We start from the raw sequence: 15172 nt of genomic DNA on the forward strand, positions 1-15172 counted from the left end.
GCCCGAGTGGTCTGGACAGCAGCCCATCCAAAGTCTCGACGGCATTTCCATCGTACCAGGACTCTGGGTTCCCATGGAAAGGGGTTAGATTCCCCTGCAGACTGCCAGGGCTCTGCTGTCCCCACCCACGTCCAAGGTCACCTGAGCGTCTGGCGCCTGAGTGAGCACGCTCCCCACCCTGTGCCCTCACAAGGAACAGAGGCAGCACCCTCACATTTCCTCACGCAGAGGCTGCAGTGCTGGTTAGAGAAGCTCCAGGATCCTCCCAGTGTACAGACAGCGGGTTCGCAAGCTGGTCCCTGGGGTGACTGTTTCCTTGGGTCTTCTGGGATCTCTTCAGCAGCCTCATACCAAGAGGATGTGAAGGTTTAGTTAGTCACATGGTCTCATTCTTTGGTCAGCAAACACTTGTTGAGCGCCAGCTGGGTCCCAGCCATGGGCTAGGAATATAGCAATAAAAAGACAGACAGCTCCTGCCCCCCAAGGACCAGGGTAAAAGCTACCAAAGCATACTATAAGCTTAGGTTAAAATTCAAACCCTAGACTAGGCAGAAAAATCTGGCTCCAGGCACCAAGAGGTTGGTGGAACAGCCTCAAGATATCTGGTGACATCAGAGCTTGTGCCTTTAACATGGAACCCACTTCATCCAGAATCTTTATCTGGTTCCTTTAATCGGCTAGGCTAGTGGCTCTGTTATATCCACCCCCACTTAGAAGAGGCCTGCCCTGCCTCAGGTGGAGACTGTGGGCTGCTTTGACCCTCTGCCCTCCCTCTCTCACCTGCTGGCAGACTTCTCACACATGATCATCGCTGGCTGGGGCTCTGGTCTGAGGAAGGTGTGCCAGGTGTGCCAGTGGTGGGTGTGCCAGGACAGGCCAGGTTATACTACATTAACAACCAACCTCAACCTTAGTGATTTAGGACACCGCAAACTTGATATCTGACCAAGGCCACATGTCCATCATGAGGAAACATCCCGCCCCACGTTTCCTCACCCTAGAGCCTGGCTAAAGGAATGGCCGGCATCTTGAATGTGGCCAGTGTTCATGGAAGAAAGAAAGAGCACCCTGCAGGGTTGCACACAAATAAATGTTTGGGCCCATGAATTATACACGTCCTAGCTACTGGCCAGCACTAGTCCCCTGGCCCCATCCAACCACAAGGGACCAGGAGGCACAAGCCCACCGTGGCCCAGAAGTGGAGAGCTGGAATTCTCAGTGAACAGCATTCGTCCTGCAAGTCTCCTAATGCCCAGTGTGAAACAGTTCGGGCACCACCTCCACAGATGTGCCCAGAACATTTGGGGCAGGGCAAACCTCAGGGCCCTTTGCTCCTGGTAAATCTAATCTCCTTCCTGTCCTGCCTGATCCCCGCAGGAGAGGTCCAAAGACTCCATTTTTCCTCATTGTGGTCTTAGAGGAGGATCCTTGCCTCGTTCTTTCTCTTCATCCCGGAGTCTCGCATCCCTGAAGCAGGAATTGTGGATAATTCCCAATGGCTTTGCCCATTTTCCTTCGGTACCTCAGCCAAGGCCAGCGGGCCATGGTGCTGGCCAAAGTTGGTGGCCCTAAGACCTTCATTTCCTCCACCTCTGTCTCATTCTCTCCATCTCTGTCTTTACAGAAGCCCTTAGAATAGTTTAGCCTGGTGTCACCACAGCCCAGCTAGGGGCTCTTGGCTGCCCTCTTTCCAGAGGTGAGCCTTATCTCAGTGTCCCCAGGATTGCCCGGGAGTTCCGGGTATCTCCTTACACACACCACCTGAAAAACCACCCACCCTGTGTATGTCTTCCTCATGTGGACCCTCAGGGTGAAGTTTTGACCTTGAGAGGTACCTGGTTCCCTGGGACAGAGGGCTTTGATGTACCCGGTCTTCTGTAGACCAGACAACCTCAGAGGAGATTCATATTCACCCTCCACTTCCGGGCCCATGTCCTGTTCTATTATGACAGCTGCTGGCTTGAGTCCCTTTGCAGAAAGCCTGTGTTCTGACCCTTGGCCCTGCCTCCTGCCTTTCTTTCCTCCATGGGTGCTGAGTAGGTCTTCCTCCTGGGCAGTAGGGTCTCTGAATCTACATGAACTGGTGGCCTCCCTGCAGGAGAATGACAGTTATCCACATAGGGAGGGTAAATCTGGCGCTCGGTCAATCTGTCTGTCATGAATACTTCTGTCTGTCATGAAAAGTGACTGGGAGCCTCGACACTGGGCCAGAGGAGCAGAACGTCCTCCTGCAGTCTTGACCCAGAGTTCAATCCCTGTGTCACAACCTCCCTAACTCAGCCCAGGTCACCTGGGGGCCTTGGATGGTGGACTCCCCAGTATGCAAGCTTCACGCTGGGAAGAGCCCTGCATGCAGTTCCTGGGAGCAAGCTCACCCTCCCGCTCCCTGTCACTCTCCCAGGACTGGCTGCTCTCTCTCTCCATGGATCACCCCTTCCCCTACTTGTCCGGTTGGTGCTCAGACTCATCCTTTCTGGCTGACTTTCCTGGATCTCACCAGAGTGGGTGCTGGAGCTCTATGTGGTTCTCAGCTAGAAGAAAAGTCTCCTCTCCAGCTGAGAAGCCTTGCCAGCCTCCACCCTTCACTCTGCATCAGCCTCAGGGCTGGTCTTGGCCACATCTAAGATTGGGGGATCATCCTCAGTCCTCATTTCCTGGTGCAGGGAAGCCCACTTGGCCCTCATTGCCCAGCTGGGATCTATTCTGGGGCCTCTGGGATCTGCCAAGCACGTCCAAACACGTCATTGTCACCCCTTGTAAAGGAACAAGGGAGATACGAAGGCCCTTCCCAAGAGTCCAGCTCATGAATTCAAGCTCTCTCACCCTCCCCTAGCTAGTGGAAGGGCAGCCTCCTTCACCAGGGCGTCTCCCTTCCTAAAGGTCTTCCATCTCTCTTTTGTCCAGGACAGTGGATGGGAGGTGGGGTTGGGAACACAGGACAGCACTCACTTTTTCCTAGTTTCCATCAGTACAGAAACTGACATCCCTCCTTCTCCCCAGCCAAGGGCAGGGTCAAGGATTTGCTTCTTCACAGCCCACCCATGTGCCATGGTTCGCAGAGATGACCAAGGCGGGCGGGGTTGTTATTTTGCAGATATCGACGAATGCCATCACCCCGGCACCTGCCCTGATGGGAGATGCGTCAACTCCCCTGGCTCCTACACTTGCCTGCCCTGCGAGGAGGGCTACAGGGGCCAGAATGGGAGCTGTGTAGGTGAGGGCTGCTTGCCAAGGCACTGAGGGGGCTGTTTGGCCTTGGGACCCCTGGATGAGCCCACAACAGGAAGGGGAAGGGGTGGGCAGAGGGAAGTGGCTTGGAGGCTATTGTCCTCCATGACCTGGCTGGGTTCCCAGATGATGCTGGGGCTGAGATGGGTGTGCTTCAGTTACTGGTGCTCTGCCCTCTGAATCAGCCGGGGGTGGGGGGTGCCTGTCAGCTCCTTGGCCATATCCATCCTTGGGCTACAGCCCAAGGTCCCAGTGGCTTCTGTGGCTGGATCCTGCTAGGTAGGGTGAGGTACCAAGCGTCTTTGGAAGAGGCTGACACCAGTGGTGTGTTTCCCAGGGAGGAGTGGTCTTCTGCTCTTCTGCATCTCAATGTCTCAGTGTCTAACAGCAACGCCTAACTGAACAGCGGGTGCTCTTCGCCCTCCGGGGGGAGGGGTGCTGCATGTCATCTGTAGGAGGAATGCTCTTTCCCTCAGCCCCTACAGGAAGAAGGACCCAGGGTTCAGAATGCCACGAGGGACTGAGTTGTGAATAGACGCTTTGAGGCTCTGGAGAGGGCAGACGTTTCCCAGGCCCTTGAGACTGCCACTCAGCCACCCAGGCATAACTTGCCCTCTCTCTGCGTTGCCCACTCACCTATTGAACCTGGTGGGTGGGCTGGGAACATGAGATAATGCCAGTCTGGTTGGCGGGTAGGAGACCAGAGAGGTTCAGACTCACTATAAGGTGAGTCAAGGGTCTTAGACACTTGACTGCAGGTGTCCACAGATGGGCCAAACCAGTCCCAGGGCTGGGGGACCTGGCCCCGTTTTCTAGGAATTTGCAGGATGCTCTGTGTCACTAGATAGAGCTGAAGTGAGCTCGGTGGGGGGAAGTGAGCTCAGGGGAGAAGGGTACCCTGTCTAAGTAGGTAGGCCCAGGAACAGGAAGGACTTCATGCCCTTCCCAGGGTGCCTATGGCCCCCTCTGAATGCTGATTCCCTGGCCTCGTAATTGAGATGCTCTCAGCCTGATGATGGAGGCTGCGTGAGGAAGATGAGGCCAGCCCGCCATCCTGGACTTCTCTCCCGCAGATGTGAATGAGTGTCTGACCCCTGGGGTCTGCACCCATGGAACGTGCATCAACCTGGAGGGTTCCTTTAGATGCTCTTGTGAGCCGGGCTACGAGGTCACCTCAGACGAGAAGGGCTGCCAAGGTACAAAGAAGATCTGAAGCACGCTTTGTCCGCAGCGAGCCAGCCTGCAGCTCCCTCCTTCTGGCCCCGCAACCCTGAGCACGCTGACCCAACGTGTGGCTGCAAGACCCGTCCTCTCCCCCACCCTGCCCCACTCCCGCCCCACCGGTCTCTGCCTAGCCTGGCGTGTCTGTCCTGCAGAGCCCCACACAGAGCTCAATGGCCTGTTTCAGATGTTGACGAGTGTGCCAGCCGGACCTCGTGCCCCGCGGGCCTCTGCCTCAACACGGAGGGCTCCTTCACCTGCTCGGCCTGCGAGAGTGGGTACTGGGTGAACAAGGACGGCACCGCCTGCGAAGGTAACCCGGGAGAGGGGGGATGGCCGAGAGGGACTGAGAACACAGGCCCTCTTACCTCTCAAAGAACACTCCATTTGTCCCCCAGCTTGGGGCTGATGCTGAGGGTCTCCAGGCTAGGCTAGAGGACCCTGTGAATGGACTTGGCCCCAGGGACAGCTTCTATTTCCTCCTCCATGAGGACAGGAGGAAAAGGGAGTCACGGAGGCAAGAGGGAAGCTGACGGTAGAGCTGCCCCAGGAGCATCCTGGGGAGAGGGTACTGGGGTTGCCCTACAGAAGGCTCACAGCCAGGGCCTCCCCTTCCCCAGGGACCCCCAGAAAGTCCTATGAGCTCAGAGAGGGAGCCAGAGGCGTGGGGTGCTTCCTGCCTCACCAGGTGGAGGGAGGCCTCCTAGGCCCCCAGGGACTGGCTGGCTGTCTGCCCCAGAACTAGACGAGTGTGCCCTTCTGGGAGTCTGCCCCTCGGGAGTCTGCACCAACACTGCCGGCTCCTGCAGCGACTGCGAGCGGGGCTACCGGCCCAGCGCCCTGGGCCACACCTGTGACGTGAGAGGCCCCCCCCCCGCCGTGGGGGAGAAGAGCGCAGACTAACCCATCACCCTTAGAGAAGGGCGCTCACCTCAGATGGTGGGCCAGCTGGGGACACCTATTCTTGCCCCTCCCCCAACAGTAGTTGGAAAGGCGACTGCAGAACTGGGTCTAGGGGACCACTGAGCCACTGGATCACAAGCTTCAGCGCGTGTCAGAGTCGCTGGGAGCTTCCCGGGGCCTTGTCCCAGGCCTACTAAATCCACCTCTGTCGGGGGCCCTTGGGATCTGTCATCTAAGAAGGTCCTCAAGGTTTCCTTGTAAGGGTGGGTGCTGGGACCATATTCTGAAAAACCTTGGCCTGTACCAGGCAATCTGTAGGCCAATTTAAATAATCTAGTTTTGGGCTTCCCTGGTGGCGCAGTGGTTGAGAGTCTGCCTGCCGATGCAGGGGACACGGGTTCGTGCCCCAGTCCGGTAAGATCCCACATGCCGCGGAGCGGCTGGGCCCGTGAGCCATGGCCGCTGAGCCTGTGCGTCCGGAGCCTATGCTCCACAACGGGAGAGGCCACGGCAGTGAGAAGCCCGCGTTTCCCGCCCCCCCCAAAAAAATAGTAATAATAATCTAGTTTCTGTTACCTTCTCAGGTTCTCTGTATCTGCTTCCTCGGCTTATTTCTCATTTGCCTTCCCAATTGTTTCTCAGTGAAATCTCAGCCATCTCAGCCATGATGAGGGCAGTGGGGTTCGGCCACCCTAGGCCAGGGTTGCTGGGATAGGCCAACTGTCCCCAAGGTGGGCACTGTGTGAGCTGCCAGAGGCGGGGGAGCTGGGACAGAAGGAGGGAGCTGCAGTTATCCCGCTCCCCAAAGGCTCCCTCGCCAGCTTCTCCCAGCTGTACTGCTTTACAAGGGAACGATGCCCCTATGGGTCCAGTCTCCTCAGGCAGGTGCCAGGTCCTCTGGAGACCTCCCCGTTGGCTCCTGCCCTTGGGAGGTGCTGCCATCGGCTGCCCTCCTCCCTGTGTGACCCTGCAGATGTGGATGAGTGTGAAGACCCCCAGAGCAGCTGCCTGGGAGGCGAGTGCAAGAACACGGCTGGCTCCTACCAGTGCCTCTGCCCCCCGGGCTTCCAGCTGGCCAATGGCACCGTGTGTGAGGGTGAGTGGCTCAGGTCTCCCCACCGGGGACGGGGGCAGAGTGCGTGGGGAGGCGGGAGCGTCCCCGGGAGACAGCACAGCCCATCTTCTCCCTACAGACGTGGACGAGTGCGTGGGAGAGGAGTACTGCGCACCGCGCGGCGAGTGCCTCAACAGCCACGGGTCCTTTTTCTGTCTCTGCGCCCCCGGCTTTGCCAGCGCAGAGGGGGGTGCCAGCTGCCAGGGTGAGTAGCCAGCAGCAGGGGGCGCTAGAGGCTATCTAGAGTACTGAAATAAAATGCTCACGGTCCCACCCAGGATGGGAAGATAGGAGGCTGAGTGATGAGGTGGGAGGCAGGTGTCAGGAGGGTCTCAGTCTTCCTCCAGGGCATCTCCATGGTGTCTATGGCAGATGCCCTCACCCTCTCTCCCCTTGACACAGCCCCAGTTCCAGGGCTCCGCCCCCCAGTCGGGCCTCTGGCTTCCAGCTCTGGACTCTCCCTGGGACCTTCCAGCACTTTCCTACTTCGAGCCACTCCCTGGCCCTCCTATGGGCTCCTCAGGGCCCAGAGGAAGCTGCACAGGGCCCTGGGGACCCATGGCTGGTCCTGCTGACAGATGTCTCTATTCTAGATGTGGACGAGTGTGCAGTCACTGACCGGTGTCTCGGGGGGCAATGTGTCAACACTGAGGGCTCCTTCAACTGTCTGTGCAAGACTGGCTTCCAGACCTCCGCAGAGAGTGGGGAGTGTGTGGGTAAGGGCTCTGGGGGGAGCGAATGGGGCCCCTCCCCACGTCTGTCTCCTCCACTCTGCCTCCTCCTCAGCTCCCTGGGACCCGGACCCCCAGCTTCCAGGAAGCAGAGAACTTTCCACAGATTAATCATCCAATGCATTTATTGAGCCTCTGCTGACTCAGGGGCTGTCTCAGGGTGTCCTTGTGCTAGCAGAGCACATAATCTAGTTTTTAAAGCCAAACTGATGCAATAGATGTTTATTAAACACCACCTAGGTTTTAATGTCTTTTGCTGGAACAAATAGACAGTTATGGACAATCTTGAAATTGACCAAGGGAGACAGATATGAAGACGACTCTCCATAATACACTTTGGGGAAGGTTTTCTATAAAGAGAAGTAGAAAGTGCTCTGCTGTAGAGAGCAGGGTGTGGGGGACAGGAGTGTCACAGAGGCTGAGAGCTCGGTGCTCTCCTAAATAGCAGAGCGCTCACCTCCCAGACGCTCAGCCCTGCGGGTCAGGGGAGATGATCCTGAACTTGATGCTCGGGGGTTGACACGAGCACAGTAGTTTGGAACAGATCAAAGACCCCAGAGGTTGTGGGGCATGACCTTTTAATGCCAGAGAGGTGGGGCCAGAGTAGTGACCCAGCCACTTCTGTCCCCTCTCATGACTCTGGGGACAGACACTGATGAGTGTGAGGACTTCGGAGACTCGGTGTGTGGGGCCTGGAGGTGTGAGAACAGCCCCGGCTCCTACCGCTGTGTCCCGGGCTGCCAGCCCGGCTTCCATGTGGCCCCGACTGGAGACTGTGCTGGTGAGTCGGGAGCGGGTGTCCAGGGTGAGAAGCCTGAGGACACCTATTTTTCATGTATCCAGCTAGAAACTATTTTTTGCTGCTGTCTGAAGTTTGTGTATTTTCCATACAGCAGTGCTTACACAAAAATTGAAGAGGAATGCCAGTGTTAGAGTTTTCCTTTCCTGTATTCAGAAGTTAGCTTTCAGAAATCTTGGTGTTAGTAGACAAAATAAATAAGAATTCCCAGCAAATAGAGAGCACACCCTACACTGTAGCCTCCCCTGTCCCACAGACATAGACGAGTGTGCCAACGACACCATGTGTGGGAGCCACGGTTTCTGCGACAACACCGACGGCTCCTTCCGCTGCCTCTGTGACCAGGGCTTCGAGACCTCGCCCTCCGGCTGGGACTGCATTGGTGAGAAGCCTGAGCCAGGGAAGGGAAGGCCCTTGGGCCCTTGATCCCATCTCCGCAGACCTTGGCTGCCCTGCATAGAGGGGCCCTAGGGCCCTCCTCCTGAAATGTTCAGGGTCTAACAAGGCTCCGTAAGGGGTCCTCATAGAGTGGCAAGGGAGGGAGATTTCAGCCCCACCCTACAGGGGCACCTTGGCCAGGTTGGTCAAGGAAGTGAGGCCACCTTCAACCAGCAGGGGAAGCAAGCACGCCAGTGAAGTCACCACCCTTCCCCAGAGACCCTAAGATCTCAAGGGGCACATGTGGGGACCATGCGGCGGGAGGAACCCTTCCTCTTTGTCCACTTACGGACTCTTTTCTGCCACCCTTCTCCTTCTTCCTCTGCCTTCCCATGCCCTCTGCTCATCTGTTCCTCCTTCCTGCTAACTCATACCCACTTCCACTCTTGCCCCAAGGCCTAGCCTGTTTCTTTGGGGGGGGATGAGACAAGGATCTGCCTGCTGGGCTTGAGGCAGGGGCAGGGGTGCCTGGGCTGCCTCTCCTCTGCCCACGAGTCTGTCCTCCTGCCTGGCAGACGTGAATGAGTGCGAGCTCATGCTGGCGGTATGCGGGGCGGCACTCTGCGAGAACGTGGAGGGCTCCTTCCTGTGCCTCTGTGCCAGCGACCTGGAGGAGTATGACGCTCAGGAGGGGCGCTGCCGACCGCGGGTGGCTGGAGGTGAGCCCCGGACCCCACCCCATCGTTGTGCACCACCACTCCATGGCTTACAAAGCACTTCCACTGCTCCAGCTCTTAGGGATGTGGGCCGGGCCGGGCTGCAGCTCAGGGATGGAGCGCCGAGCGGTGAGGAGTCTGAGAGTGCGGTGCCGAGTCTGCTCCAGGCCAGGGAACTTCCAGGAGGCTGCAGGGTTGTGACGACACTACAGGAGGCTCAAGAAGCTATAATGCCAATTTAGGGGGGCCTCAGGGATCTCAGATTGAGCCTTGGAGGGAGCCTCAATCCAACCCCGGGGAGCTCTTGGCTGAGGGAGACTCTGAAGCTGAGCTAAGTTCGACTCTCCCCGTCCCACTCCACCGAGGGATGCTGCAGGGCTCAGCCTCTCAGCCCTGGCGGGACTGGGACTCGGCTGGACTTCTCTGACTTGGGGAAAAGCAAGCAGGACTTAGAACAAGGAAGGGTGGGAGGGGCAGGGGTACAGTGTGAAGCAGAGGAATGGGCAGAGAGGGCTGCCCATACGGTATGCCAGGGACTGGGGGCGCCCCACTGCAGTGGAGGGAGGCAGGATGGTACGCTGGAAGGAGCGGGGGTTTGGCACCAGAGGAACGGGGGTCAACTCTCTGCTAAGCCACTAGGTGGCTTTGGCAAGTCACCTAGCTTCTCGAAGCCTCAGCTGCCTCTTCTATGACAGATGGCCTAGGGTGAGCTCTCCGTACGGGTGTGGAGAGCATCAGGCGAGACAATGGAAGCATTTCGCACACTGTAAAGCGCTATATAAATGGTTAAATTTTAAAATAAATTCAAGGGCTAGGGTGCCCCAGGGGGCCATGAACGGACAATAATAAGGGGCTTCTATCGCAAATAGGTCACAGGATCCCTGAGGCCCGGCCAGGGGAACACCCCCCAGGCCCCATCCGCATGGGATGCTACTCTGGGCAAAAGGGCCAGCCGCCCTGTTCCAGTCTTCTGGGCCGGAACACCACGCAGGCCGAGTGCTGCTGCACCCAGGGCACCGGCTGGGGAGATGCCTGTGAGCTGTGCCCAGCCGAGGACTCAGGTAAGGCCCCCAAGGGTCCCAAATCCTCTCAGGGTCAGCTCTGCAGGGTGACACTGAAAGAAGGGGGGAGAGGAAGGGGGGGTGGCAGAACCCTTCTCCCTCTGAGCTTGGATGCCTCCCTGAACAGTCGAATTCAGCGAGATCTGCCCTAGCGGGAAAGGCTACATCCCTGTGGAAGGAGCCTGGATGTTTGGACAGACCACATACACAGGTAACCTCCCTACAGACCCTCCTTCCCAAACGCCACTCACCTGACTAGGCCCGGCCTGGTCCTCCAGGAGGCCCCCAGGGAAGCTCTGCATGCAGTCCCTGCCTCTCAGGGTGCTTCCAACCAACTTCCTGTCCCAGGGCTGCAGATTTTTAGCTGGAAGTTCTGACCTGAGCTCCTCCTGGAGTGTCTATACAACCCCACTTTGGTTTCTCTGCTCACTCGAGGCTGAACCCTCCATGGAACAAACTATGATGCCTTGACTAACCCAGTCACAGGGACATAGGCCAGAGGCAGCTGCTGGTCTCCCTGGCCCCACTTACGAAGCCCGAAACTTTGGGGAACTCACACTCAGAAAGGGTGGTTCAGGAATGGGCTCACACCTGAAACTGGAAAAGGAAATAACAGAAATGGAAGTAGTTCCCCTTGAATGCTTGCTATGTGCCAAGCACCGTTTTAAGCACCTTACGCGTATTAACCTTTTAATCCTCATTAACTCTAAGAGGTTAAGTAGTGGTATCCATATTTTCTAGGTAGGAAACTGAGGCAAGGAGAACTTAAGCAATTTGCCCGAAGTCACCCACCTAGCAAGTGGCAAGGCCGGGATTCGACCCCAGCCAGTCTGGCTTTGGAACCCCTAGTCCTAAGAACTGCCCCATCCTGCTTCTCGCCTTCCCCTCGCCTCAGCTCTGCCCTCCCACAGATGCCGACGAGTGTGTGATGTTTGGGCCCGGTCTCTGCCAGAACGGCCGGTGCCTCAACACGGTGCCTGGCTACATCTGCCTGTGCGATCCTGGCTACCACTACGACGCTGCCCGCAGGAAGTGTGAGGGTGAGACACCTGGCACCCCTCCCCACCCTGCAGCCCAGAGCTGAGTGCTCACCCACCCCTGCCAGCCAGCCCAATTCTTGCTGGGAGTTCCCCTTCCCGGGGAAGACACCCACTACAGCGGGCAGGTCTGAGGTGAGGGAACCTACCAGAAAGGCATCCCTGGGAAGGGGGTGAGGAGGAGACACAGTTACAAGAAAACCCCTTTCCCTGAAGGTGGCCTGTGGGCAGGCCGCGTTGGCACTGCCCCCAACCTTCCTCCCATCTCCCTGCCTCCCAGATCACGATGAGTGCCAGGACATGGCCTGTGAGAATGGCGGGTGTATGAACACGGAAGGCTCTTTCCACTGCTTCTGCAGCCCGCCCCTCACCCTGGACCTCAGCCAGCAGCGCTGCGTGAACAGCACCAGCGGTGCGGGTCAGTGGGGGGGCCGTGGGGCGGTGGGGCAGCTGGGGGAGCGGACCTGGGCTGGGGGGCTCACATGCCTCCACGCCCTGTGCCGCCAGAGGACCTGCCTGACCATGACATCCACACGGACATCTGCTGGAAAAAAGTCACCAATTACGTGTGCAGCCATCCCCTGCACGGGCGCCACACCACCTACACTGAGTGCTGCTGCCAGGACGGCGAGGCCTGGAGCCAGCAGTGTGCTCTGTGCCCCCCCAGGAGCTCTGGTGAGAAGGGCGGCCTGTGCCTGAAGGAGGGAAGGGGGGACACCTGCGGAGCTGAGCTGGGCCCCAGGGTAGGGGATGTCCTCACCTTGGAATCCACAGCCATCCAGGTCTGTGGATTTAAAATGGAGTAACGCAAGTCAAGGCCCTGTCTTCCGTCCCTCTCTCCACGGGGCGGTGAGCATGAGCTGGGGAAACAGCACTCCAGGCTTCAGCTACCAGGAGCCAGGCCCAGCTTCCTCTCTCCCTCCTCCCTGACAGAGGTCTACGCTCAGCTGTGCAACGTGGCCCGCATTGAAGCGGAGCGGGAGGCCGGGGTCCACTTCCGGCCCGGCTATGAGTATGGCCCTGGGCCCGAGGACCTGCACTACAGCGTCTATGGCCCGGACGGGGTCCCCTTCTACAACTACCTGGGCCCCGAGGACACCATCCCTGAGCCGCTCTTCCCCAACACGGCCAGCCACCCAGGGGACCGCACACCGGTCCTTGAGCCTCCCTTGCAGCCCTCAGAACTCCAGCCCCACTACGTGGCCAGCCATCCAGGTCTGTGTTGCTGCAAAAATGGGGAAGAGGTGGGCTCTGAAGCTGTTTCACTTCCATCTCCTCCATCTGCTCATCACTGTCAGCAGGGTGAGGACAGGAAAGGGAAAAGACCCCCAAGCCCCCTCACGGGTCACTCAAGGGAGAACTCCAAACGCCCGGGTCACACATTAACACCTCCCTCTGATGGACTAGCACAGGGGACACAGAGAGGTACAGGGCATCACCCCAACCCCAAAAGCTGCCTGTGGGAGTTGGAGAGGGGTACAGCAGCACACTCCCACCACGCCACTTACAGTATGCAGGACACCCTGCTCTACAGGTTCACACCACCACGCCACTTACAGTATGCAGGACACCCTGCTCTACAGGTTCACACCACCACGCCACTTACAGTATGCAGGACGCCCTGCTCTACAGGTTCAGGCCACCACGCCACTTACAGTATGCAGGATACCCTGCTCTACGGGTTCACGCTTGTGACCTGAAATGGGAATCAAGGATTTCTAATCACTTTAAAGGTCCACTGTAGTGACCCAGTTTGTAAGTGGCAATGACCCCAGCACTCGGGACTTGGATTCTAATGAGGAAGTCAGGCGTGGCATCTGTGCAGTGGACGCGGTACCTGCCACGGGGACAGCCACTGCATCAGACTGATCAAAACTGCACTGAGATTAGGGACAGGGTCTTTTCCAGGGGAGGGGGGGTGCTTAGAGAAAGAAGAGGGTTAGGCAGATCTTGGAGGAGTTTTGCTTTGTGGTGAGTGAGGGTAATTCCCTTTTGCTACCAATCATGTCCGCCCCAAAAAAACTATGTAAAGATTTTAACAAAATACGCTGCCACCAACCACAACAAAATCAAAACTGTACAGGGACACCCAAGCGCTCAGGAGCCCTGACGTTGTGAAAGCAGTGAGTCCCAACCTCCCCAGAGCCCTCATTTAAAGTAAGCGTGGGCTTCCCTGGTGGTGCAGTGGTTGAGAGTCTGCCTGCCGATGCAGAGGACACGGGTTCGTGCCCCGGTCCGCGAAGATCCCACATGCCGCCAAGCGGCTGGGCCCGTGAACCATGGCCGCTGAGCCTGCGCGTCCGGAGCCTGTGCTCCGCAATGGGAGAGGCCACAATAGTGAGAGGCCCGCGTACCGCAAAAAAAATAAACAAAATAAAGCGTGCCTCTCCATCTAAAATGACGCGTACTTATTTTTAAGAGTATTGCTTTTTGTTTCAGCATCTTTCTGTGAGAGTGTTATGATCCTTCCCACCCCGACCCCAGGAGTTCATTAGGGGAAACCCTCTGAGCGGAGGGCGAGGGCCCCAGGGTGGAGTACAAGGCCTTAGACCCCTTCTCTCTCTGACTCCCTCCTACCAGAGCACCAGGCCGGCTTTGAAGGGCTTCAGGCCGAGGAGTGCGGCATCCTGAACGGCTGTGAGAATGGCCGCTGCGTGCGCGTGCAGGAGGGCTACACCTGTGACTGCTTCGAGGGCTTCCAGCTGGACACGGCCAACATGGCCTGTGTGGGTAGGTTTGGAATCAGAGTGGCAATGCCCAGGGAGCAGGACGGCCCTGCTGGCTCCATGTGGAAAAGTCAGACTGGCCCACTGCTCACTGAGGGTACAGGACTGAGCCTAGCTGGGAGATCCACTGCTGCCCCCTAGCAGGCCTGCCGGGCTCCAGGCCGAGGGGTGAGAGCTCCAAAGGTCTACGCTGTGTTTAGAAAGCCCTTTCCATGGAGGTTCCCAGATAGAAGAAAGGCAGGGACAAGACAGCATGTTCACAGTATGGGCTCACTATCACCGGCTTTGTATCCGTGAGTTGCTTCCTTTTGGGCAGTGGCTTTATCCTCCGGCCGCCACATCTAGGATTCCACTGCAGGGCAGGGGTCAGGGCTTAGTGGCCAGAGGGGCAGAGGCAGCAGGCCGGAGGCACGTGGGCTCCCTACAGCTCTCTCTTCCCTCTCCTCCTCTTAGATGTGAATGAATGTGAGGACTTGAACGGACCTGCAGCACTCTGTGTCCAAGGTCACTGTGAGAACACGGAGGGCTCCTACCGCTGCCACTGCCCCCCAGGTTATGTTGCCGAGGCAGGCCCCCCACGCTGCACCGCCAAGGAGTAGCGGCGAGGGGTCAGTGCAGGCGGTTACCTGGAAGTGGGCCCTGGCCACAGGCGGGGCCTTGAGGAAGCTCTCCTAGTTGGGGAGACGACACAAAGACACCGGGCAGGAGGCCCTGCAGCCAGCTCCCAGCCAGCCTCACCTGCTTTTCATCTCCCCCAGCTTCGGCTCTGCCTGTGAGCTTCTGTCACCACCTCCACACCGCCATGCCCTTGCTTGGCTCAACCACCACCAAATGCTTTAATGCTTCAACCACTGGCCGTGAGGCCCAGTCTACCATCTGTCCTGGCCTTGCTATGAGATGCTTACCAAAGGATGGCCCTGAACCAGCCCCTCAAGCTGTGCAAACATGCAAGGTCCTTCGGCCTCACACTGCACACACCCTTTTCCAGCCATGATCCACGTATCATCCTGATGATTCCACACCTGGATCAGAGGCTATATCTGCCCTGGGATGGTCCTTCAGAATCTATCAAGCAAAAAAGGATTGGGGGGAGTTTGGGGAGCAACTCCAATGCCTCCTCCCAAGAACCATCACCACCACTCGGCAAATCTGGTCTGGGCCAGTTGTGCCACATCTCCACCTTGTTGCCAGTTCTGTGGCCCCGGGGAGGGGCAGAAGATCCCCTCATCTCAGAGAAGCAAGACTGATACTATATTGC

At 57.9% G+C, this 15172-nt stretch overlaps 1 protein-coding gene across 1 annotated transcript in view; it reads left to right on the top strand.

Moving 5' to 3' along the window:
* Positions 1–14513, top strand: part of LTBP2 (latent transforming growth factor beta binding protein 2) — a 96006-nt gene extending 81493 nt beyond the window's left edge. Inside the window, exons 20-38 of the mRNA XM_065871400.1 lie at positions 3095–3214; positions 4302–4424; positions 4637–4762; positions 5189–5307; position 5615; positions 6326–6448; positions 6546–6671; positions 7060–7182; positions 7847–7978; positions 8253–8378; positions 8950–9093; positions 9960–10151; positions 10279–10362; positions 11063–11191; positions 11469–11606; positions 11696–11863; positions 12122–12403; positions 13769–13918; positions 14368–14513. Of these exons, the coding sequence (XP_065727472.1) occupies positions 3095–3214; positions 4302–4424; positions 4637–4762; positions 5189–5307; position 5615; positions 6326–6448; positions 6546–6671; positions 7060–7182; positions 7847–7978; positions 8253–8378; positions 8950–9093; positions 9960–10151; positions 10279–10362; positions 11063–11191; positions 11469–11606; positions 11696–11863; positions 12122–12403; positions 13769–13918; positions 14368–14513 (2552 nt within the window). The remainder of the gene's footprint in view (positions 1–3094; positions 3215–4301; positions 4425–4636; positions 4763–5188; positions 5308–5614; positions 5616–6325; positions 6449–6545; positions 6672–7059; positions 7183–7846; positions 7979–8252; positions 8379–8949; positions 9094–9959; positions 10152–10278; positions 10363–11062; positions 11192–11468; positions 11607–11695; positions 11864–12121; positions 12404–13768; positions 13919–14367) is intronic.
* Positions 14514–15172: the final 659 nt, after the last annotated feature.

This window comes from Phocoena phocoena, chromosome 2 (genome assembly GCF_963924675.1).
Source record: "Phocoena phocoena chromosome 2, mPhoPho1.1, whole genome shotgun sequence".
Taxonomy (NCBI): Eukaryota; Metazoa; Chordata; class Mammalia; order Artiodactyla; family Phocoenidae; genus Phocoena; species Phocoena phocoena.